Source organism: Pongo abelii, chromosome 12, assembly GCF_028885655.2.
Source record: "Pongo abelii isolate AG06213 chromosome 12, NHGRI_mPonAbe1-v2.0_pri, whole genome shotgun sequence".
Classification (NCBI taxonomy): domain Eukaryota; kingdom Metazoa; phylum Chordata; class Mammalia; order Primates; family Hominidae; genus Pongo; species Pongo abelii.
In genome coordinates this window covers 27,583,107-27,609,544 of record NC_071997.2, presented here as the reverse complement: position 1 = coordinate 27,609,544, position 26,438 = coordinate 27,583,107, and the positions used below count along the sequence as shown (strand labels likewise).

The 26,438-nt window shown below is 40.2% G+C and overlaps 1 protein-coding gene across 19 annotated transcripts in view; it reads left to right on the top strand.

The window, feature by feature from the left end:
- The window catches only part of TSGA10 (testis specific 10), a 169,443-nt gene extending 151,590 nt beyond the window's left edge, over positions 1-17,853 (top strand). For all 19 annotated transcript variants that reach the window (XM_024242280.2, XM_063713356.1, XM_024242282.2 and 16 more), the window contains one exon: positions 16,885-17,853. In XM_024242280.2, the coding sequence (XP_024098048.1) occupies positions 16,885-16,909 (25 nt within the window). In that variant the 3' untranslated portion in view covers positions 16,910-17,853. The remainder of the gene's footprint in view (positions 1-16,884) is intronic.
- Positions 17,854-26,438: the final 8,585 nt, after the last annotated feature.

The window sequence follows — 26,438 nt, the reverse complement described above, 5'->3', positions numbered from 1 at the left end:
TTCATGTCCTTCGCCCACTTTTTGATGGGGTTGTTTGTTTTTTTCTTGTAAATTTGTTGGAGTTCATTGTAGATTCTGGATATTAGCCCTTTGTCAGATGAGTAGGTTGCGAAAATTTTCTCCCATTTTGTAGGTTGCCTGTTCACTCTGATGGTAGTTTCCTTTGCTGTGCAGAAGCTCTTTAGTTTAATTAGATCCCATTTGTGAATTTTGGCTTTTGTTGCCATTGCTTTTGGTGTTTTAGACATGAAGTCCTTGCCCATGCCTATGTCCTGAATGGTAATGCCTAGGTTTTCTTCTAGGGTTTTTATGGTTTTAGGTCTAACATTTAAGTCTTTAATCCATCTTGAATTGATTTTTGTATAAGGTGTAAGGAAGGGATCCAGTTTCAGCTTTCTACATATGGCTAGCCAGTTTTCCCAGCACCATTTATTAAATAGGGAATCCTTTCCCCATTTCTTGTTTTTGTCAGGTTTGTCAAAGATCAGATACTTGTAGATATGTGGCATTATTTCTGACGGCTCTGTTCTGTTCCATTGATCTATATCTCTGTTTTGGTACCAGTACCATGCTGTTTTGGTTACTGTAGCCTTGTAGTATAGTTTGAAGTCAGGTAGTGTGATGCCTCCAGCTTTGTTCTTTTGGCTTAGGATTGACTTGGCGATGCGGGCTCTTTTTTGGTTCCATATGAACTTTAAAGTAGTTTTTTCCAATTCTGTGAAGAAAGTCATTGGTAGCTTGATGGGGATGGCATTGAATCTGTAAATTACCTTGGGAAGGATGGCCATTTTCATGATATTGATTCTTCCTACCCATGAGCATGGAATGTTCTTCCATTTGTTTGTATCCTCTTTTATTTCCTTGAGCAGTGGTTTGTAGTTCTCCTTGAAGAGGTCTTTCACATCCCTTGTAAGTTGGATTCCTAGGTATTTTATTCTCTTTGAAGCAATTGTGAATGGGAGTTCACTCATGATTTGGCTCTCTGTTTGTCTGTTATTGATGTATAAGAATGCTTGTGATTTTTGCACATTGATTTTGTATCCTGAGACTTTGCTGAAGTTGCTTATCAGCTTAAGGAGATTTTGGGCTGAGACAATGGGGTTTTCTAGATATACTATCATGTCATCTGCAAACAAGGACAATTTGACTTCCTCTTTTCCTAATTGAATACCCTTTATTTCCTTCGCCTGCCTAATTGCCCTGGCCAGAACTTCCAACACTATGTTGAATAGAAGTGGCGAGAGAGGGCATCCCTGTCTTGTGCCAGTTTTCAAAGGGAATGCTTCCAGTTTTTGCCCATTCAGTACGATATTGGCTGTGGGTTTGTCATAAATAGCTCTTATTATTTTGAGATACATCCCATCAATTCCTAATTTATTGAGAGTTTTTAGCATGAAGGGTTGTTGAATTTTGTCAAAGGCCTTTTCTGCATCTATTGAGATAATCATGTGGTTTTTGTCTTTGGTTCTGTTTATATGCTGGATTACATTTATTGATTTGCGTATATTGAACCAGCCTTGCATCCCAGGGATGAAGCCCACTTGATCATGGTGGATAAGCTTTTTGATGTGCTGCTGGATTCTGTTTGCCAGTACCTTATTGAGGATTTTTGCATCAATGTTCATCAAGGATATTGGTCTAAAATTCTCTTTTTTTGTTGTGTCTCTGCCAGGCTTTGGTATCAGGATGATGCTGGCCTCATAAAATGAGTTAGGGAGGATTCCCTCTTTTTCTATTGATTGGAATAGTTTCAGAAGGAATGGTACCAGCTCCTCCTTGTACCTCTGGTAGAATTCGGCTGTGAACCCATCTGGTCCTGGACTTTTTTTGGTTGGTAAGCTATTGATTATTGCCACAATTTCAGCTCCTGTTATTGGTCTATTCAGAGATTCAACTTCTTCCTGGTTTAGTCTTGGGAGAGTGTATGTGTTGAGGAATTTATCCATTTCTTCTAGATTTTCTAGTTTATTTGCATAGAGGTGTTTGTAATATTCTCTGATGGTAGTTTGTATTTCTGTGGGATCGGTGGTGATATCCCCTTTATCATTTTTTATTGCATCTATTTGATTCTTCTCTCTTTTTTTCTTTATTAATCTTGCTAGCGGTCTATCAATTTTGTTGATCCTTTCAAAAAACCAGCTCCTGGATTCATTTATTTTTTGAAGGGTTTTTTGTGTCTCTATTTCCTTCAGTTCTGCTCTGATTTTAGTTATTTCTTGCCTTCTGCTAGCTTTTGAATGTGTTTCCTCTTGCTTTTCTAGTTCTTTTAATTGTGATGTTAGGGTGTCAATTTTGGATCTTTCCTGCTTTCTCTTGTGGGCATTTAGTGCTATAAATTTCCCTCTACACACTGCTTTGAATGCATCCCAGAGATTCTGGTATGTTGTGTCTTGGTTCTCGTTGGTTTCAAAGAACATCTTTATTTCTGCCTTCATTTCGTTATGTACCCAGTAGTCATTCAGGAGCAGGTTGTTCAGTTTCCACGTAGTTGAGCGGTTTTGAGTGAGATTCTTAATCCTGAGTTCCAGCTTGATTGCACTGTGATCTGAGAGACAGTTTGTTACAATTTCTGTTCTTTTACATTTATTGAGGAGAGCTTTACTTCCAAGTATATGGTCAATTTTGGAATAGGTATGGTGTGGTGCTGAAAAAAATGTATATTCTGTTGATTTGGGGTGGAGAGTTCTGTAGATGTCTATTAGGTCCGCTTGGTGCAGAGCTGAGTTCAATTCCTGGGTATCCTTGTTGACTTTCTGTCTCGTTGATCTGTCTAATGTTGACAGTGGGGTGTTAAAGTCTCCCATTATTAATGTGTGGGAGTCTAAGTCTCTTTGTAGGTCACTCAGGACTTGCTTTATGAATCTGGGTGCTCCTGTATTGGGTGCATATATATTTAGGATAGTTAGCTCTTCTTGTTGAATTAATCCCTTTACCATTATGTAATGGCCTTCTTTGTCTCTTTTGATCTTTGTTGGTTTAAAGTCTGTTTTATCAGAGACTAGGATTGCAACCCCTGCCTTTTTTTGTTTTCCGTTTGCTTGGTAGATCTTCCTCCATCCTTTTATTTTGAGCCTATGTGTGTCTCTGCACGTGAGATGGGTTTCCTGAATACAGCACACTGATGGGTCTTGAGTCTTTATCCAATTTGCCAGTCTGTGTCTTTTAATTGGAGCATTTAGTCCATTTACATTTAAAGTTAATATTGTTATGTGTGAATCTGATCCTGTCATTATGATGTTAGCTGGATATTTTTCTCGTTAGTTGATGCAGTCTCTTCCTAGTCTCGATGGTCTTTACATTTCGGTATGATTTTGCAGTGGCTGGTACCGGTTGTGCCTTTCCATGTTTAGCGCTTCCTTCAGGAGCTCTTTTAGGGCAGGCCTGGTGGTGACAAAATCTCTCAGCATTTGCTTGTCTGTAAAGTATTTTATTTCTCCTTCACTTATGAAGCTTAGTTTAGCAGGATATGAAATTCTGGGTTGAAAATTCTTTTCTTTAAGAATGTTGAATATTGGCCCCCACTCTCTTCTGGCTTGTAGGGTTTCTGCCGAGAGATCCGCTGTTAGTCTGATGGGCTTCCCTTTGATGGTAACCCGACCTTTCTCTCTGGCTGCCCTTAACATTTTTTTCTTCATTTCAACTTTGGTGAATCTGACAATTATGTGTCTTGGAGTTGCTCTTCTCGAGGAGTATCTTTGTGGCGTTCTCTGTATTTCCTGAATCTGAATGTTGGCCTGCCTTGCTAGATTGGGGAAGTTCTCCTGGATAATATCCTGCAGAGTGTTTTCCAACTTGTTTCCATTCTCCCCGTCACTTTCAGGTACACCAATCAGACGTAGATTTGGTCTTTTCACATAGTCCCACATTTCTTGGAGGCTTTGCTCGTTTCTTTTTATTCTTTTTTCTCTAAACTTCCCTTCTCGCTTCATTTCATTCATTTCATCTTCCAGGGCTGATACCCTTTCTTCCATTTGATCGCATCGGCTCCTGAGGCTTCTGCATTCTTCACGTAGTTCTCGAGCCTTGGTTTTCAGCTCCATCAGCTCCTTTAAGCACTTCTCTGTATTGGTTATTCTAGTTATACATTCTTCTAAATTTTTTTCAAAGTTTTCAACTTCTTTGCCTTTGGTTTGAATATCCTCCCGTAGCTCGGAGTAATTTGATCGTCTGAAGCCTTCTTCTCTCAGCTCGTCAAAGTCATTCTCCGTCCAGCTTTGTTCCGTTGCTGGTGAGGAACTGCGTTCCTTTGGAGGAGGAGAGGTACTCTGCTTTTTAGAGTTTCCAGTTTTTCTGCTCTGTTTTTTCCCCATCTTTGTGGTTTTATCTACTTTTGGTCTTTGATGATGGTGATGTACAGATGGGTTTTTGGTGTGGATGTCCTTTCTGTTAGTTTTCCTTCTAACAGACAGAACCCTCAGCTGCAGGTCTGTTGGAGTACCTGGCCGGCCGTGTGAGGTGTCAGTCTGCCCCTGCTGGGGGGTGCCTCCCAGTTAGGCTGCTCGGGGGTCAGGGGTCAGTAACCCACTTGAGGAGGCAGTCAGCCGGTTCTCAGATCTCCAGCTTCGTGCTGGGAGAACCACTGCTCTCCTCACAGCTGTCAGACAGGGACATTTAAGTCTGCAGAGGTTACTGCTGTCTTTTTGTTTGTCTGTGCCCTGCCCCCAGAGGTGGAGCCTACAGAGGCAGGCAGGCCTCCTTCAGCTGTGGTGGGCTCCACCCAGTTCAAGCTTCCAGGCTGCTTTGTTTACCTAAGCGAGCCTGGGCAATGGCGGGCGCCCCTCCCCCAGCCTCGCTGCCGACTTGCTGTTTGATCTCAGACAGCTGTGCTAGCAATCAGCGAGACTCCGTGGGCGTAGGACCCTCTGAGCCAGGTGCGGGCTATACTCTCCTGGGGCACCGGTTCCTAAGCCCGTCGGAAACGCACAGTATTCGGGTGGGAGTGGCCCGATTTTCCAGGTGCGTCTGTCACCCCTGGAAGGGGAACTCCCTGACCCCTTGCGCTTCCCGAGTGAGGCAATGCCTCGCCCCTGCTTCGGCTGGCGCACGGTGCACTCACCCACTGACCTGCGCCCACTGTCTGGCACTCCCTAGTGAGATGAACACGGTACCTCAGATGGAAATGCAGAAATCACCCGTCTTCTGCGTCACTCGCGCTGGGAGCTGTAGACCGGAGCTGTTCCTATTCGGCCATCTTGGCTCCTCCTCTTGAGTTTTGCTTTATGAGTCATTGTGAATTTTTTTGAGAAATTTACACCCTTTTTTATTATTTATTATTATACTCTAAGTTCTAGGGTGCATGTGCACAATGTGCAGGTTTCTTACATATGTATACATGTGCCATGTTGCTGTGCTGCAACCATTAACTCGTCATTTACATTAGGTATTCCTCCTGATGCTATCCCTCCTCCCGCCTCCCACCCTACAACAGGCCCCAGTGTGTGATGCTCCCCTTCCTGTGTCCAAGTGTTCTCGTTGTTCAGTTCCCACCTATGAATGAGAACATGTGGTGTTTGGTTTTCTGTCCTTGTGATAGTTGGCTCAGAATGATGGTTTCCAGCTTCACCCATGTCGCTACAAAGGACATGAGCTCATCATTTTTTATGGCTGCATAGTATTCCATGGTGTATATGTGCCCCGTTTTCTTAATCCAGTCTATCATTGATGGACATTTGGGTTGGTTCCAAGTCTTTGCTATTGTGAATAGTGCCACAATAAACATACGTGTGCATGTGTCTTTGTAATAGCATGATTTATAATCCTTTGGGTATATACCCAGTAATGGGATCGCTGGGTCAAATGGTATTTCTAGTTCTAGATCCTTGAGGAACTGCCACGCTGTCTTCTACAATGGTTGAACTAGTTTACACTCCCACCAACAGTGTAAAAGTGTCCCTATTTCTCCACATCCTCTGCAGTACCTGTTGTTTCCTGACTTTTTAATGATCGCCATTCTATCTGGTGTGAGATGGTATATCATTGCGGTTTTGATTTGCATTTCTCTGATGGCCAGTGATGATGAGCATTTTTTCATGTGTCTGTTGGCTGCATAAATGTCTTCTTTTGAGAAGTGTCTGTTCATATCCTTCGCCCACTTTTTGATGGGGTTGTTTGTTTTTTTCTTGTAAATTTGTTGAAGTTCTTTGTAGATTCTGGATATTAGCCCTTTGTCAGATGGGTAGATTGCAAAAATTATCTCCCATTCTGTAGGTTACCTGTTCACTCTGATGGTAGTTTCTTTTGCTGTGCAGAAGCTCTTTAGTTTAATTAGATCCCATTTGTCAATTTTGGCTTTTGTTACCGTTGCTTTCCGTGTTTTAGACATGAAGTCCTTGCCCATGCCTATGTCTTGAATGGTATTGCCTAGATTTTCTTCTAGGGTTCTTATGGTTTTAGGTCAAACATTTAAATCTTTAATCCATCTTGAATTAATTTTTGTATAAGGTGTAAGGAAGGGATCCAGTTTCAGCTTTCTACATATGGCTAGCCAGTTTTCCCAGCACCATTTATTAAATAGGGAATCCTTTCCCCATTGCTTGTTTTTCTCAGGTTTATCAAAGATCAGATGGTTGTGGATGTGTGGTATTATTTCCGAGGACTCTGTTCTGTTCCATTGGTCTATATCTCTGTTTTGGTACCAGTACCATGCTGTTTTGGTTACTGTAGCCTTGTAGTATAGTTTGAAGTCAGGTAGCATGATGCCTCCAGCTCTGTTCTTTTGGCTTAGGATTGCCTTGGCAATGTGGGCTCCTTTTTGGTTCCATATGAACTTTAAAGTAGTTTTTTCCAATTCTGTGAAGAAAGTCATTGGTAGCTTGATGGGGATGGCATTAAATCTATAAATTACCTTGGGCAGTATGGCCATTTTCACGATATTGATTCTTCCTATCCATGAGCATGGAATGTTCTTCCATTTGTTTGTATCCTCTTTTATTTCGTTGAGCAGTGGTTTGTAGTTCTCCTTGAAGAGGTCCTTCACGTCCCTTGTAAGTTGGATTCCTAAGTATTTTATTCTCTTTGAAGCAATTGTGAATGGGAGTTCACTCATGATTTGGCTCTCTGTCTGTTACTGGTGTGTAGGAATGCTTGTGAATTTTGTACATTGGTTTTGTACCCTGAGACTTTGCTGCAGTTGCTTATCAGCTTAAGGAGATTTTGGGCTGAGACAATGGGGTTTTCTAAATATACAATCATGTCATCTGCAAACAGAGACAATTTGACTTCCTCTTTTCCTAATTGAATACCCTTTGTTTTTTTCTCCTGCCTGACTGCCCTGGCCAGAACTTCCAACACTATGTTGAATAGGAGTGGTGAGAGAGGGCATCCCTGTCTTGTGCCAGTCTTCAAAGGGAATGCTTCCAATTTTTTCCCATTCAGTATGATATTGGCTGTGGGTTTGTCACAAATAGCTCTTATTATTTTGAGATACATTCCATCAATACCTAGTTTATTGAGAGTTTTTAGCATAAACGGCTGTGGAATTTTGTCAAAGGCTTTTGCATCTATTGAGATACTCATGTGGTTTTTGTCTTTGGTTCTGTTTATATGATGGATTACATTTATTTTGCATATGTTGAAACAGTTTTGCATCCCAGCGATGAAGCCCGCTTGATCATGGTGGATAAGCTTTTTGATGTGCTGCTGGATTTGGTTTGCCAGTATTTTATTGAGGAATTTTCACTGATGTTCATTACAGATGTTGGTCTAAAATTCTCCTTTTTTGTTGTGTCTCTGCCAGGCTTTGGTATCAGGATGACGCTGGCCTCATAAAATGAGTTAGGGAGGATTCCCTCTTTTCCTTTTTTTATTTTATTTTATTATTATTATACTTTAAGTTTTAGGGTACATGTGCACAATGTGCAGGTTTGTTACATATGTATACATGTGCCATGTTGGTGTGCTGCACCCATTAACTCGTCATTTAGCATTAGGTATATCTCCAAATGCTATCCCTCCCCCATCCCCCCACCCCACAACAATCCCGGGAGTGTGATGTTCCCCTTCCTGTGTCCATGTGTTCTCATTGTTCAATTCCCACCTATGAGTGAGAACATACGGTGTTTGGTTTTTTGTCCTTGCGATAGTTTGCTGAGAATGATGGTTTCCAGTTTCATCCATGTCCCTACAAAGGACATGAACTCATCATTTTTTATGGCTGCATAGTATTCCATGGTGTATATGTGCCACATTTTCTTAATCTAGTCTATCGTTGTTGGACACTTGGGTTGGTTCCAAGTCTTTCCTATTGTGAATAGTGCCGGAATAAACATACGTGTGCATGTGTCTTTATAGCAGCATGATTTATAATCCTTTGGGTATATACCCAGTAGTGGGATGGCTGGGTCAAATGGTATTTCTAGTTCTAGATCCCTGAGGAATCGCCACACTGACTTCCACAATGGTTGAACTAGTTTACAGTCCCACCAACAGTGTAAAAGTGTTCCTATTTCTCCACATCCTCTCCAGCACCTGTTGTTTCCTGACTTTTTAATGATCGCCATTGTAACTGGTGTGAGATGGTATCTAATTGTGGTTTTGATTTGCATTTCTCTGATGGCCAGTGATGATGAGCATTTTTTCATGTGTCTGTTGCCTGCATAAATGTCTTCTTTTGAGAAGTGTCTGTTCATATCCTTCGCCCACTTTTTCATGGGGTTGTTTGTTTTTTTTCTTGTAAATTTGTTGGAGTTCATTGTAGATTCTGGATAGTAGCCCTTTGTCAGATTTGTAGGTTGTGAAAATATTCTCCCATTTTGTAGGTTGCCTGTTCACTCTGATGGTAGTTTCTTTTGCTGTGCAGAAGCTCTTTAGTTTAATTAGATCCCATTTCTCAATTTTGGCTTTTGTTACCATTGCTTTTAGTGTTTTAGACATGAAGTCCTTGCCCATGCCTATGTCCTGAATGGTATTGCCTAGGTTTTCTTCTAAGGTTTTTATGGTTTTAGGTCAAACATGTAAGTCTTTCATCGATCTTGAATTAATTTTTGTATGAGGTGTAAGGAAGGGATCCAGTTTCAGCTTTCTACATATGGCTAGCCAGTTTTCCCAGCACCATTTATTAAATAGGGAATCCTTTCCCCATTTCTTGTTTTTCTCAGGTTTGTCAAAGATCAGATGGTTGTAGATATGCAGCATTATTTCTGAGGGCTCTGTTCTGTTCCATTGATCTATATCTCTGTTTTGGTACCAGTACCATGCTGTTTTGGTTACTGTAGCCTTTTAGTATAGTTTGAAGTCACATGGCGTCATGCCTCCAGCTTTCTTCTTTTGGCTTAAGATTGCCTTGGCGATGAAGGCTCTTTTTTGGTTCCATATGAACTTTAAAGTAGTTTTTTCCAGTTCTGTGAAGAAAGTCATTGGTAGCTTGATGGGGATGGCATTAAATCTATAAATTACCTTGCAGTATGGCCATTTTCACTATATTGATTCTTCCTATCCGTGAGCATGGAATGTTCTTCCATTTGTTTGTATCCTCTTTGATTTCATTGAGCAGTGGTTTGTAGTTCTCCTTGAAGAGGTCCTTCACATCCCTTGTAAGTTGGATTCCTAGGTATTTTATTTTCTTTGAAGCAATTGTGAATGGGAGTTCACTCCTGATTTGGCTCTCTGTTTGTCTGTTATTGGTGCATAAGAATGCTTGTGATTTTTGCATGTTGATTTTGTATCCTGAGACTTTGCTGAAGTTGCTTATCAGCTTAAGGAGATTTTGGGCTGAGACAATGGGGTTTTCTAGATATACAATCATGTCTTCTGCAAACAGGGACAATTTGACTTCCTCTTTTCCTATTTGAATACCCTTTATTTCCTTCTGCTGCCTGATTGCCCTGGCCAGCACTTCCAACACTATGTTGAATAGGAGTGGTGAGAGAGGGCATCCCTGTCTCGTGCCAGTTTTCAAAGGTAATGCTTCCAGTTTTTGCCCATTCAGTATGATATTGGCTGTGGGTTTGTCATAGATAGCTCTTATTATTTTGAGAAACGTCCCATCAATAACTAATTTATTGAGAGTTTTTAGCATGAAGGGCTGTTGAATTTTGTCATTTCTGCATCTATTGAGATAATCATGTGGTTTTTGTCTTTGGTTCTGTTTATATGCTGGATTACATTTATTGATTTTCATATGTTGAACCAGCCTTGCATCCCAGGGATGAAGCCGACTTGATCATGGTGGATAAGCTTTTTGATGTGCTGCTGGATTCGGTTTGCCAGTATTTTATTGAGGATTTTTGCATCAATGTTCATCAAGGATATTGGTCTAAAATTCTCCTTTTTTGTTGTGTCTCTGCCAGCCTTTGGTATCAGGATGATGCTGGCCTCATAAAATGAGTTAGGGAGGATTCCCTCTTTTTCTATTGATTGGAATAGTTTCAGAAGGAATGGTACCAGCTCCTGCTTGTACCTCTGGTAGAATTCAGCTGTGAATCCATCTGGTCCTGGACTTTTTTTGGTTGGTAAGCTATTGATTATTGCCACAATTTCAGAGCCTGTTATTTGTCTATTCAGAGATTCAACTTCTTCCTGGTTTAGTCTTGGGAGGGTGTATGTGTCGAGGAATTTATCCATTTCTTCTAGATTTTCTAGTTTCTTTGCGTAGAGGTGTTTGTAGTATTTTCTGATGGTAGTTTGTATTTCTGTGGGATCGGTGGTTATATCCCCTTTATCATTTTTTATTGTGTCTGGATTCCCTCTTTTTATATTGATTGGAATAGCTTCAGAAGGAATAGTACCAGCTCCTCTTTGTACCTCTGGTAGAGTTCGGCTGTGAATCTGTCTGGTGTTGGACTTGTTTTTGTTGGTAAGCTATTAATTATTGCCTCAATTTCAGAGCCTGTTATTGGTCTATTCAGAGATTCAACTTCTTCCTGGTTTAGTCTTGGGAGGGTGTATGTATCCAGGAATTTGTCCATTTCTTCTAGATTTTCTAGTTTATTTGCATAGAGGTGTTTATAGTATTCTCTCATGGTAGTTTGCATTTCCGTGGGATCAGTGGTGATGTCCCCTTTATCATTTTTTATTGCATCTATTTGATTCTTCTGTCTTTTCTTCTTTATTAGTCTTGCTAGCGGTCTATCAATTTTGTTGATCTTTTCAAAAAACCAGCTCCTGGATTCATTGATTTTTTGAAGGGTTTTTTGTGTCTCTATTTCCTTCAGTTCTGCTCTGATCTTAGTTATTTCTTGTCTTCTGCTAGCTTTTGAATGTGTTTGCTCTTGCTTCTCTAGTTCTTTTAATTGTGATGTTACGTTGTCAATTTTAGATCTTTCCTGCTTTCTCTTGTGGGCATTTAATGGTATAAATTTCCCTCTACACACTGCTTTGAATGTGTCCCAGAGATTCTGGTATGTTGTGTCTTTGTTCTCATTAGTTTCAAATAACATCTTTCTGCCTTCATTTCTTTATTTACCCAGCAGTCATTCAGGAGCAGGTTGTTCAGTTTCCATGTAGTTGTGCAGTTCTGAGTCAGTTTCTTAATCCTGAGTTCTAATTTGATTGATTACACTATGGTCAGAGAGACAGTTTGTTATAATTTATGTTCTTTTACATTTGCTAAGGAGTGCTTTACTTCCAACTATGTGGTCAATTTTGGAATAAGTGTGATGTGGTGCTGAGAAGAATGTATATTCTTTTTATTTGGGTTAGAGTGTTCTGTAGATGTCTATTAGGTCCACTTGGTGCAGAGCTGAGTTCAAGTCCTGGATATCTTTGTTAAGTTTCTGTCTCGTTGATCTGTCTAATGTTGACAGTGGGGTGTTAAAGTCTCCCATTATTATTGTGTGGACGTCTAAGTCTCTTTGTACATCTCTAAGGACTTGCTTTATGAATCTGGGTGCTCCTGTATTGATTGAGTGCATATATATTTAGGATAGTTAGCTCTTCTTGTTGAATTGATCCCTTTACCATTATGTAATGGCTTTCTTTGTCTCTTTTGATGTTTGTTGGTTTAAAGTCTGTTTTAGGCCAGGCACGGTGGCTTACACCTATAATCCCAGCACTTTGGGAGGCCGAGGCAGGTGGATCCCAAGGTCAGGAGTTCAAGACCAGCCTGGCCGAGATGGTGAAACCCCATCTCTACTAAAAATACAAAAATTAGCCAAGCATGGTGGCACTTGCCTATAATCTCGGCTACTCAGGAGGCTGAGGCAGAGAATTGCTTGAACCTGGGAGGTGGAGGTTGCAGTGAGCCAAGATCGCACCACTGCACTCCAGCCTGGGTGACAGAGCGATACTCCATCTCACAAAAAAAAAAAGTTTGTTTAATCAGAGGCTAGGATTGTAACCCCTGCTTTTTTTTTTGTTTGTTTTCCATTTGCTTGTTAGACCTTCCTCCATCCCTTTATTTTGAGCCTATGTGTGTCTCTGCATGTGAGATGGGTCTCCTGAATACAGCACACTGATGGGTCTTGACTCTTTATCTAACTTGCCAGTCTGTGTCTTTTAATTGGAGCATTTAGCCCATTTACATTTAAGGTTAATAGTGTTATGTGTGAATTTGATCCTGTCATTATGATGTTAGCTGGTTATTTTGCTTGTTAGTTGATGCAGTTTCTTCCTAGCCTCGATGGTCTTTACAATTTGTCATGTTTTTGCAGTGGCTGGTACCGGTTGTTCCTTTCCATGTTTAGTCCTTCCTTCAGGAGCTCTTTTAGGGCAGGCCTGGTGGTGACAAAATCTCTTAGCATTTGCTTGTCTGTAAAGTATTTTATTTCTCCTTCACTTATGAAGCTTAGTTTGGCTGGATATGAAATTCTGGGTTGAAAATTCTTTTCTTTGAGAATGTTGAATATTGGCCCCCACTCTCTTCTGGCTTGTAGTTTCTGCTGAGAGATCAGCTGTTAGTCTGATGGGCTTCCCCTTTTGGGTAACCCAACCCTTCTCTCTGGCTGCCCTTAACATTTTCCCTTCATTTCAACTTTGGTGAATCTGACAATTATGTGTCTTGGAGTTGCTCTTCTCGAGGAGTATCTTTGTGGCGTTCTCTATATTTCCTGAATCTGAATGTTGGCCTGCCTTACTAGATTGGGGAAGTTCTCCTGGATAATATCCTGCAGAGTGTTTTCCAACTTGGTTCCATTCTCCCCGTCACTTTCAGGTACACCAATCAGACATAGATATGGTCTTTTCACATAGTCCCATATTTCTTGGAGGCTTTGTTCGTTTCTTTTTATTGTTTTTTCTCTAAACTTCTCTTCTCGCTTCATTTCATTCATTTGATCTTCAATCACTGATACCTTTTCTTCCAGTTGATCGAATTGGCTACTGAAGCTTGTGCATGCATCATGTAGTTTTCGTGCCATGGTTTTTAGCTCCATCAGGTCATTTAAGGTCTTCTCTATGCTGTTTATTCTAGTTAGCCATTCATCTAATCTTTTTCCAAGGTTTTTAGCTTCTTTGCGATGGGTTCGAACATCCTCCTTTAGCTCAGAGAAGTTAGTTATTACTGATCCTCTGAAGCCTACTTTTGTCAACTCGTTAAAGTCATTCTCTGTCCAGTTTTGTTCCATTGCTGGTGGGGAGCTGTGTTCCTTTGGAGGAGAAGAGATGCTCTGATTTTTGGTATTTTCAGCTTTTCTGCTCTGGTTTCTCCCCATCTTTGTGGTTTTAATCTACCTTTGGTCTTTGATGTTGGTGACCTACAGATGGGATTTTGGTGTGGGTGTCCTTTTTGTTGATGTTGATGCTATTCCTTTCTGTTTGTTAGTTTTCCTTCTAACAGTCAGGACCCTCAGCTGCAGGTCTGTTGGAGTTTGCTGGAGGTCCACTCCAGATCCTGTTTGCCTGGGCATCACCAGCAGAGTCTGCAGAACAGCAAATATTGCTTCCTGATCCTTCCTCTGGAAGCTTCATCTCAGATGGGCACCTGGCTGTATGAGGTGTCAGTTTGCCCCTACTGGGAGGTGTCCCCCAGTTAGGCTACTAGGGGGTCAGGGACCCACTTGAGGAGGCAGTCTGTCCGTTCTCAGATCTCAAACTCCGTGCTGGGAGAACCACTGCTCTCTTCAAAGCTGTCAGACAGGGACGTTTAAGTCTGCAGAAGTTTCTGCTGCCTTTTGTTCAGCTATGCCCTGTCCCCAGAGGTGAAGTCTACAGAGGTAGGCCGGCCTCAGTGAGCTGCGGTGGGCTCCACCCAGTTCGAGCTTCCGGGCTGCTTTGTTTACCAAGTCAAGCCTCAGCAATGTTGGATGGCCCTCTCCCAGCCTTGCTGCCACCTCGCAGTTCGATCTCGGACTGCTGTGCTAGCAGTGAGCAGGGTCCATGGGTGTGGGACCCACCGAGCCAGGCATGGGATATAATCTCCTGGTGTGCTGTTTGCAAAGACCATTGAAAAAGCGCAGTATTAGGGCGGGAGTGTCCCAAGCGCTAGGAAAGGGAATTCTCTGACCCCTAGTGCTTCCCATGTGAGGTGATGCCCCGCCCTGCTTTGGCTCACACTCTGTGGGCTGCACCCACTGTCCAACAAGTCCCAGTGAGATGAACCTGGTACCTCACTTGGAAATGCAGAAATCACCCGTCTTCTGTGTCGCTTACACTGGGAGCTGTGGACCGGAGCTGTTCCTATTCGACCATCTTGGAACGATCCCTCCCCCCCTTTTTTTTTTTTTTTTTTAAAGTCAGAGTTTCACTCTTGTCCCCCAGACTGGAGTGCAATGGCAGGATCTCAGCTCCCTGCAACCTCCACCTTCCAGGTTCAAGTGATTCTCCTGCCTCAGCCTCCCTGAGTAGCTGAGATTACAGGTGTCCATCACTACATCCAGCTCATTTTTTTTTTAGTAGAGATGGGGTTTTGCCATGTTGGGCAGGGTGGTCTCGAACTCCTGACCTCAGGTGATCCATCTGCCTTGGCCTCCCAAAGTGCTGGGATTACAGGCATGAGCCACCACACCTGGCCTAGTTTTTGTATTTTTAGTAGAGACAGGGTTTCACCATGTTGACCAGGCTGGTCTCAAACTCCTGACCTCAGGTAATCCACTCGCCTCAGCCTCCCAAAGTGCTAGGATTACAGGCGTGAGCCACCACACCCGGCCATTTTGAAAATCTTTTTAAAAAATAGGTGAGTTACACTGGGCGTGGTTGCTCACACATGTAATCCTAGCACTTTGGGAGACTGAGGCAGACAGATCACTTGAGCCCAGGAGTTAGAGACCAGCCTGGGCAATGGTGAAACCCCATCTCTACAAAAAATACACACACAAAAAAAATTAGCCAGATGTGGTGGCACGTGCCTGTATTTCCAGCTACTTGGTAGGCTGAGGTGAGAGGATCAACTGAGCCTGGAGGGTCATGGCTGCAGTAAGCCATAATCGTGCCACTGCATTCTAGCCTGGGCAACAGAATGAGACCCTGTCTCAAAAATAGAATAGAACAGTATAAATAAAATAGATAAGTTAAAATCTTTTACATTATTGATATGACTGTTATGTCACATCAATAGTTATAATTACTTTCTGTACTATGTGATATTTGTTGTATTTCTTCATTTGATCAGTCTTTGCTTTTTAACAAATTTCTTTTGGCTTTTATGAAGAGTTTATTTTATTTTAGTTGTTACCTTTCTATTAATATGATTAACAATGCCCTTAATCACCTTTTTTCTCACTTAACCTTTTACTATGAGTTTCAAATGGTGTCCTTTGACGGCACCTATTATCTAGACAACAGACATCACACTGAATTTACTTTCCTCTAACCACTGCTCTGTTTCCTGCCTCTCTAGTTTTGCCTTTCCCAGGTTGTCACGTAAATGGAATCATACAGTATGCAGCCTCTAGTGGTTGACTTTCACCCAGCATAATATATTTCAGATTTATCCGGGTTGCTGCATGTATTAGTAGTTGTCACATATTCCTTTTAACTGCTGAGTAGTATTCCATAGTATAGATGTACCACAGGTACTTTTTTTTAATGATTATAGTCTTGGCCATACGCAGTGGCTCCTGACTATAATCCCAGAACTTTGGGAGGCTGAGGTGGGAAGATCATTTGAGGCCAGAAGTTTGAGACCAGCCTGGCCAACGTGGCAAAACCCCATCTCTACTAAAAATACAAACATTAGCTGGGCATGGTGGCGCATGTCTGTAATGCCAGCTACTCATGAGGCTGAGGCATGAGATTTGCTTGAACCTGGGGGGCAGAGGTTGCAGTAAGCTGAGGTCGTGTCACTGCACTTCAGCCTGGGTGACAGAGTGAGACTCTGTCTCAAAAAAATAGTAATTAAAAAATAAAAATAAAATGATTATAGTCTCACAAGTAGTTGCAAAAATACTACAGACAGTCCCACATATCCTTACCCCAGCTTCTATAATGGAATATCTTACAAACTGGGATATTGACATTACACAATGTGATTAACTAGTCTAAAGGCCTTATTCAGATTTCACTAGTTTGTAGATGCACTCATTTGTTTGTATGTGTATATATATATTTTTTACAACCCACACTGCACAACTATGATCAAGATGGGAAGTTGTTCCATCAGCACCAAAGAATTCACTCCCTCATTATGCCTATTTATAGTTGTAGCCCTGCCCTTCTTCATCTCCCTGTCTCCTGGGAAACACTACTTTCTTCTCCATCTCTATAATTCTGTCGTTTTGAGATAACCTTTTGAGATTGACTTTTCTCATTCAGCATAATGCCCGTGAGATCCATCCAAGCTGCTGTAAGTATCAATAGTTCATTCCTATTTATTGTTGAATAGTATTCCATGGTATGAATGTACCACAGTTTGTGAAAACTGAGTGAAAAAGTATATATTTTTTGTTTTCCTTCATAGAAACAAAGAAAAATCTTACGTTTTGCTGAAGTGATACACTTACTAGAATAAATTTGTTACACATGTTGAAAAAGCTGAATTAAAAATATTAAACAGCATGATTTTTTCTCTTATAGGAATCTTTGCTACAGAGATTTCTGACACCTGAAATGATTCTTCAAATCCCTGAGAAAGGTCAAAGTTACAAACTGATTTTTTTTTTTTTTTTTTTTTGCTACATGAGTGCATTTATCTTTTAAATGCTTGGCAATGTTAAATGTATTTATTAACTTTGTGTCTCTGAATCTCTGTTCTAATGTGCCATGTTGCAGTGATCTGAGATGACCTATAAAAACAAAAATGTATATGGCTCTTTCTATCCATGCAGTGATAGTGAGTGTAAAATCTGCTTACTTCACTATTGAACACTATTATGTTCACTATCCGGAGTAAATAAAGAAGCTTATTAAAACAGGGAAAAGTGTTTTTACAAAACTGATTTCCTTTCCTTTCTTGGTTTCTCAAATAATTGGTTGGTTAACTTTTTTTCTTTGTGATTTGTGTTTTCATGGCTGGAACATCTGTGCCAAAATGGGTACAACTTACTGATACTGGTCTGGGATCTGATATTCCATTTTGGAACCAACCTTACATAAATTCCATGCCATAATCTGATATTGAAGCAGCAGAAAGTAGGAATGTTGTCAGGGTTTTAAAATCTATAATATTGTACCACTCAGAGACTAAGTAACATACATATTCTACAATTGTGTTTACTACTACTGCTTTTAGAAAGGTAGGTGATGATATATCTGTCAAGAATGTAAGATTTTATTAAAAATCTGTATTTTTAATAAGTTTTCTTTCAAGTACTGCAATCAATTTAATTGCCATTTTATTTTATTGTCTGTGGCAGCTGTCTGTAATCTAGAGTGACAAGATAAGTGATGTTTCCTTCCTCCCCCAATTTCCTAAATCTCTTACCTTATCTATCCATAGGCTTTGATGTAATGTTCGTATTAGAGCCTGAATGCTACTGTATTTTACTGATATAAACTATTTGTATTCTTGCCATTTTAATAAAAAAATGCTTGTCATTAATAGTATTCATATGATGTAGACAATTTCTCATTTTATATAGTCACTATTCAATATGACTATAGTGATGTAGGAAAGTGCTCTGATTTAGGTTTTGTTTAATCACTAGCATGCTGATATTTTACTATCATTTCATGCTACATATTCACTGTAGTTTGCTTTTTTAAAACCTTCAGGTTCAGTCATCTGGTTTAAGACATTAATTACAGATTGGTTAAAGAATTAATAATTTAAAGTAAAATACCCTTTTATAAGCATTTTAAAAAATAATATGCAAAAAAGTTGTCCTTGCTATTATTAAATAAGATGTTGATAAACATGAAAAATTCATCTTTCTTGGGTGACTCAATGACCTTAGCACTAGATCATCACATTAACTTTAATCTATCCACCTAGAAGAGCTGATAAAGAGCTGAATGTTACTGTCATATGCACTTAATACATGTTATGTGTGGAGGGCAGTATGTGGGAAGGGAGCATGAAGGAAGCAGGAATGAAGTATGTAAGAAAATATTTCCATGTTTGATTGAAAGTATGCTTTACTTGCCTTGTGCCATTAATTACAGAACATTTATATGGGACAATTATATGGTAAGTATAAAGGGACCATCATTATGTAAAGGAAGGAGAAAACTCATCTGCATTCTATGTTAAAATTTCAAAGAAAAGATTTTTGTTTTGGTAATATTCAAGAACATTTATTATCTTAAATGAGATTCTAATTGCTTGATATAAATATTTAATAGCCTGTTGCTATGGTAGAGACTGCCTAATGTAAACACAATATATGAAACTATACCAAACATATTCTTCCTTGGATGACAAGGAAATCTCCTGAAAAAGAGTTCTCAGCTTTCAAATATCATGTTCAATATAAAACACCTACTCCTGCTAGAGTAAGAGTGTTTGTGAAAAAAGAATTGTTAACCCTCTGAGTAATTTAAATCTAAAATTTGTTGTATATAAACCCTATTTTCAAATTCCAGGCACCACCAGAACTCTGTCTTTTCTTTGGTTTATCTGAGACATCATGCAACTTTCTGTTGGAAGTAGGAGCAAGGCATTGACACAAGCCTCCATTCTGAAGTTCATAAGCTATAGTTTCAAAAGGAGCAGGTGTTATCTTTTTGATCTTTAGTATATTATTACTATTAGAGTTCATCTCCCTTATTACAGTTTAGCAACCAGTGGGCATAATGAATTAATTAAATATGTTCTGATAATAATATCAGCTACTAAAAACTTAGATTTGAATCAACTAAAAGTGTAAATGATGTAAAGAAAATTTCTAGCTGACACTCTGTACAAATATTGGCCACAATGATTATAAGTCATTCACCCTGGAGCAATAAAAGAAGAAAAAAAGACTATGAGTGGAAGCCACTGGATTTGAAGTCAATTATGATTCCTAAACAGTTATTGCTTCAAAAATTATTTGAAATTATGAATTCAGATACTTGAAATATGTTAATATTGTGCCCGGAATTGGTGGGTTCTTGGTCTCACTGACTTCAAGAATGCAGCCGCGGACCCTCGCAGTGAGTGTTACAGCTCTTAAGGTGGCGCGTCTGCAGTTTGTTCCTTCTGATGTTCGGATGTGTTCGGAGTTTCTTCCTTCTGGTGGGTTTGTAGTCTCGCTGGGTTCAGGAGTGAAGCTGCAGATCTTTGCGGTGAGTATTACAGCTCATAAAAGCAGCGTGGACCCAAAGAGTGAGCAGTAGCAAGATTTATTGCAAAGAGCGAAAGAACAAAGCTTCCACAGTGTGGAAGGGGACCCGAGCGGGTTGCCACTGCTGGCTGGGGCAGCCTGCTTTTATTCTCTTATCTGGCCCCACCCACATCCTGCTGATTGGTAGAGCCAAGTGGCCTGTTTTGACAGGGCACTGATTGGTGCGTTTATAATCCCTGAGCTAGATACAAAGGTTCTCCATGTCCCCATCAGATTAGTTAGATACAGAGTTTCGACACACAGGTTCTCTAAGGCCCCACCAGAGCAGGTAGATACAGAGTATCGATTGGTGCACTCACAAACCTTGAGCTAAACACAGGGTGCTGATTGGTGTGTTTACAAACCTTGAGCTAGATACAGAGTGCCGATTGATGTGTTTACAATCCCTGAGCTAGACATAAAGGTTCTCCAAGGCCCCACCAGAGCAGCTAGATACAGAGTATTGATTGCTGCACTCACAAACCTTGAGCTAAACACAGGGTGCTGATTGGTGTGTTTACAAACCTTGAGCTAGATACAGAGTGCCGACTGATGTATTTACAATCCCTGAGCTAGACATAAAGGTTCTCCAAGGCCCCACCAGAGCAGCTAGATACAGAGTATCGATTGCTGCACTCACAAACCTTGAGCTAAACACAGGGTGCTGATTGGTGTGTTTACAAACCTTGAGCTAGATACAGAGTGCCGATTGATGTATTTACAATCCCTGAGCTAGACATAAACGTTCTTCAAGGCCCCATATTGATTCTTCCTACCCATGAGCATGGAATGTTCTTCCATTTGTTTGTATCCTCTTTTATTTCATTGAGCAGTGGTTTGTAGTTCTCCCTGAAGAGGTCCTTCACATCCCTTGTAAGCTGGATTCCTAGGTATTTTATTCTCTTTGAAACAATTGTGAATGGGAGTTCACTCATGATTTGGCTCTCTGTCCGTTATTGGTGCATAAGAATGCTTGTGATTCTTGCACAATGATTTTGTATCCTGAGACTTGGCTGAAGTTGCCTATCAGCTTAAGGAGATTTTGGGCTGAGACGATGGGGTTTTCTAGATATACAATCATGTCATCTGCAAACAGGGACAATTTGACATCCTCTTTTCCTGATTGAATACCCTTTATTTCCTTCTCCTGCTTGATTGCCCTGGCCAGAACTTCCAACACTATGTTGAATAGGAGTGGTGAGAGAGGGCATCCCTGTCTTCTGCCAGTTTTCAAAGGGAATGCTTCCAGTTTTTGCCCATTCAGTATGATATTGGCTGTGGGTTTGTCATAGCTCTTATTATTTTGAGATACGTCCCATCAATACCTAATTTATTGAGAGTTTTTAGCATGAAGCGTTATTGAATTTTGTCAAAGGCCTTTTCTGCATCTATGGAGATAATCATGTGGTTTTTGTCTTTGGTTCTGTTTATATGCTGGATTATGTTTTATTGATTTGCATATGTTGAACCAGCCTTGCATCCCAGGGATGAAGCCGACTTGATCATGGTGGATAAGCTTTTTAATGTGCTGCTGGATTCGGTTTGCCAGTATTTTATTGAGGACTTTTGCATCGATGTTCATCAGGGATATTGGTCTAAAATTCTCTTTTTTTGTTGTGTCTCTGCCAGGCTTTGGTATCAGGATGGTGCTGGCCTCATAAAATGAGTTAGGGAGGATTCCCTCTTTTTCTATTGATTGGAATAGTTTCAGAAGGACTGGTACCAGCTCCCGCTTGTACCTCTGGTAGAATTCGGCTGTGAATCCATCTGGTCCTGGACTTTTTTTGGTTGGTAAGCTATTAATTATTGCCTCAATTTCAGAGCCTGTTATTGGTCTATTCAGAGATTCAACTTCTTCCTGGTTTAATCTTAGGAGGGTGTATGTGTCAAGGAATTTATGCATTTCTTCTAGATTTTCTAGTTTATTTGCATAGAGGTGTTTATAGTATTCTGTGATGGTAGTTTGTATTTCTGTGGGATCAGTGGTGATGTCCCCTTTATCATTTCTTATTGCATCTATTTGATTCTTCTCTCTTTTCTTCTTTGTTAGTCTTGCTAGCAGTCTATCAATTTTGTTGATATTTTCAAAAAACCAGCTCCTGGATTCATTGATTTTTGAAGGGTTTTTTGTGTCTCTATTTCCTTCAGTTTTGCTCTAATCTTAGTTATTTCTTGCCTTTTGCTAGCTTTTGAATGTGTTTGCTCTTGCTTCTCTAGTTCTTTTAATTGTGATGTTAGGTTGTCAATTTTAGATCTTTCTTGCTTTCTCTTGTGGGCATTTAGTGCTATAAATTTCCCTCTACACACTGCTTTGAATGTGTCCTAGAGATTCTGGTATGTTGTGTCTTTGTTCTCGTTGGTTTCAAAGAACATCTTTATTTCTGCCTTCATTTCATTATGTACCTAGTAGTCATTCAGGAGCAGGTTGTTCAGTTTCCTTGTAGCTGAGCAGTTTTGAGTGAGTTTCTTAATCCTGAGTTCTAGTTTGATTGCACTGTGGTCTGAGAGACAGTTTGTTATAATTTCTGTTCTTTTACATTTGCTGAGGAGTGCTTTACTTCCAACTATGTGGTCAGTTTTGGAGTAGGTGTGGTGTCGTGCTGAAAAGAATGTATATTCTCTTGATTTGGGTTGGGGAGTTCTGTAGATGTCTATTAGGTCTGCTTGGTGCAGAGCTGAGTTCAGTTCCTGGATATCCTTGTTAACTTTCTATCTCATTGATCTGTCTAATGTTGACAGTGGGATGTTAAAGTCTCCCAGAATTATTGTGTGGGAGTTTAAGTCTCTTTGTAGGTCTCTAAGGACTTGCTTTATGAATCTGGGTGCTCCTGTATTGGGTGCATATATATTTAGGATAGTTAGCTCTTCTTGTTGAACTGATCCCTTTACCATTATGTAATGACCTTCTTTGTCTCTTTTGATCTTTGTTGGTTTAAAATCTGTTTTATCGGAGACTAGGATTGCAACCCCTGCCTGTTTTTGTTTTCCATTTGCTTGGTAGATCTTCCTCCATCCCTTTATTTTGAGCCTATGTGTGTCTCTGCATGTGAGATGGGTTTCCTGAATACAGCACACTGATGGGTCTTGACTCTTTATCCAATTTGCCAGTCTGTGTCTTTTAATTGGAGCATTTAGCCCATTTACATTTAAGGTTAATAGTGTTATGTGTGAATCTGATCCTGTCATTATGATGTTAGCTGGTTATTTTGCTCGTTAGTTGATGCAGTTTCTTCCTAGCCTCAATGGTCTTTATAATTTGTCATGTTTTTGCAGTGGCTGGTACTGGTTGTTCCTTTCCATGTTTAGTCCTTCCTTCAGGAGCTCTTTTAGGTGACAAAATCTCTCAGCATTTGCTTGTCTGTAAAGCATTTTATTTCTCCTTCACTTATGAAGCTTAGTTTGGCTGGATATGAAATTCTGGGTTGAAAATTCTTTTCTTTAAGAATGTTGAATATTGGCCCCCACTCTCTTCTGGCTTGCAGAGTTTCTGCTGAGAGATCAGCTGTTAGTCTGATGGGCTTCCCCTTGTAGGTAACCCGACCTTTCTCTCTGGCTGCCCTTAACATTTTCCCTTCATTTCAACTTTGGTGAATCTGACAATTATGTGTCTCGGAGTTGCTCTTCTCGAGGAGTATCTTTGTGGTGTTCTCTGTATTTCCTGAATTTGAATGTTGGCCTGCCCTGCTAGATTGGGGAAGTTCTGCTGGATAATATCCTGCAGAGTGTTTTCCAACTTGCTTCCATTCTCCCCGTCACTTTCAGGTACACCAATTAGACGTACATATGGTCTTTTCACATAGCCCCATATTTCTTGGAGGCTTTGTTCGTTTCTTTTTATTGTTTTTTCTCTAAACTTCTCTTCTCGCTTCATTTCATTCATTTGATCTTCAATCACTGATACCCTTTCTTCCAGTTGATCGAATTGGCTACTGAGGCTTGTGCATTTGTCACGTAGTTCTCATGCCATGGTTTTCAGCTCCATCAGGTCCTTTAAGGACTTCTCTGCATTGGTTATTCTATTTAGCCATTCGTCTAATTTTTTTTCAAGGTTTTAACTTCTTTGCCATGAGTTCGAACTTCCTCCTTTATCTCGGAGTAGTTTGATCATCTGAAGCCTTTTTCTCTCAACTCGTCAAAGTCATTCTCCGTCCAGCTTTGTTCCATTGCTGGTGAGGAGCTGCGTTCCTTTGGAGGAGGAGAGGTGCTCTGATTTTTAGAGTTTCCAGTTTTTCTGCTCTGTGTTTTCCCCATCTTTGTGGTTGTATCTACCTTTGGTCTTCGATGTTGGTGACGTACAAATGGGGTTTTGGTGTGAATGTCCTTTCTGTTTGTTAGTTTTCCTTCTAACAGTCAGGACCCTCAGCTGCAGGTCTGTTGGAGTTTGCTGGCGGTCCACTCCAGACCCTGTTTGCCTGGGTATCAGCAGCGGAGGCTGCAGAACAGCCGGTATTGGTGAACAGCAAATGTTGCTGCCTGATCGTTCCTCTGGAAGTTTTGTCTCAGAGGAGTACCCGGCCGTGGGAGGTGTCAGTCTGCCCCTACTGGGGGATGCCTCCCAGTTAGGCTACTCGGGGGTCAGGGACCCACTTGAGGAGACAGTCTGTCTGTTCTCAGATCTCAAGCTGTGTGCTGGGAGAACCACTACTCTCTTCAAAGCTGTCAGACAGGGACATTTAAGTCTGCAGAGGTTTCTGCTGCCTTTTGTTTGGCTGTGCCCTGCCCCCAGAGGTGGAGTCTACAGAGGCAGGCAGGCCTCCTTGAGCTGCGGTGGGCTCCACCCAGTTGGAGCTTCCTGGCCACTTTGTTTACCTACTCGAGCCTCGGCAATGGCGGGCGCCCCTCCCCCAGCCTTGCTGCCACCTTGAAGTTTGACCTCAGACTGCTGTGCCAGCAATGAGCGAGGTTCTGTGGGCGTAGGACCCTCCAAGCCAGGCGCGGGATATAATCTGGTGTGCAGACCCTTGGAAAAGCACAGTATTAGGGTGGGAGTGACCCGATTTTCCAGGTGCCATCTGTCACCCCTTACTTTGACTAGGAAAGGGAATTCCCTGACCCCTTGCGCTTCCCGGGTGAGGCGATGCCTCGCCCTCCTTTGGCTCATGCTCAGTGCACTGCACCCACTGTCCTGCACCCACTGTCTGCCACTCCCCAGTGAGATGAACCCGGTACCTCAGTTGGAAATGAAGAAATCACCCATCTTCTGCATTGCTCATGCTGGGAGCTGTAGACTGGAGCTGTTCCTGTATGGATTTAATTTTCTCTTCCTTTTTACAGTTTCTTAAAATGAAATGTTATGTTATTTAAGATTTTTTTTTACTTAAATTAAATACGTGTAGCTATAAATTTTCCTCTACTAAATAAATTTTTAAAATTCCCTTTATTGCTTTAGCTGCATACCACAAATTTTAATATGTTGTGTTTTTCTCTTACATTTATCTCAAAACATTTTCTAATTTCCCTTGTGATTTCTTCTTTGCCCTATTGATTATTCAGGAGTAATCAACAAATAATCTTATTTAATTTTCACATAGTTTTGAATTTCCTAAATTTCCTTCTGTTACCAATTTCTAATTTATTTTCACTGTGGCTAGAGAACATACTTTATATAATTTAAATCTTTTAAAAATCTATTGAGGTTTGTGTCATGGTCCAACATTTTTTTTGTCTGTCCTGAGTAATCTTCCATGTGCACTTGAGAACACTGTGTACTAAACTGTTTTTGTGTGGAGTGTTCTGTAGATGTCAGTTATGTCTTGATTTATAGTGTTATTCATATTTTTGTGTTTCCTTGTCTACTGCCAACTGTTCTATCCATTATTGAAAGTGGAATATTGGTTTTCAACTATTATTATTGAATTGTGTATTTCTCACTCCAACTCCATCAGTTTTTGCCTTACGTATTTTAGGGCTCCGTTGTTAGGTGGTGCATATATATTTGTAATTGTTATGTCTTCCTGATGTATTGATTCTTTCATAATTATAAAATTTCTCTCTTTGCCTCTGGTAGCATTTTTTGTTTTAATTTATATGTTGTCTGATACTTTATAGCCATTCAAGTTCTCTTATGGTTGCTATTTGCATAATATATTTTTTCAGTCTTTTTGCCGTCAGTCTAATATGTATATATTAGATTAAATATATATATTTTATATATAAGATTGAATATGTATATATTTTATATATATTATATATATAAGATTGAATATATATATTTTTTATATATATATATATATTTTTTTTTTTGAGATGGAGTTTTGCTCTTGTTGCCCAGGCTGGAGTGCAATGTCATGATCTCAGCTCACTGCAGCCTCCGCCTTCTGGGTTCAAGCAATTCTCCTGCCTCAACCTCCTGAGTAGCTGAGATTACAGGTGTCTGCCACCACACCCAGCTAATTTTTTGTATTTTTAGTAGAGATGGGATTTCGCCATGTTGGCCAGGCTGGTTTTGAACTCCTGGCCTCAGGTGAGCCACCTGCCTTGGCCTAATCTATTATGTTTTTTAATCTAAAGTGTATTCAGTAGATAGCATATAGTTGGATCACTTTTTCACATTCAGTCTATCTCTGTCTTTTGATTGAATTTTTTTATTTATATTCACACTTAATATTATTATTGATATTGTTAGATTTACCTCTGCTATTTAATATTTTGTTTTCTATATATCTCATGTTTTGTTTTCCCTGTGTTGTTCCTTTAGTATTTTTTTGCATTAAGTGAATACTTTCTAGTTAACATGTTATTTGACCTAATTTTTACATGATATTTTAAAAGTTATTTCCTTAGTTGTTGCCCTAGGACTTACAGTATACATTTTAACTTATTAGAATCTACTTCATGTTTTTACTAACTTAATTCTAATGACTTATAGAAGTGTTACCCCTATAT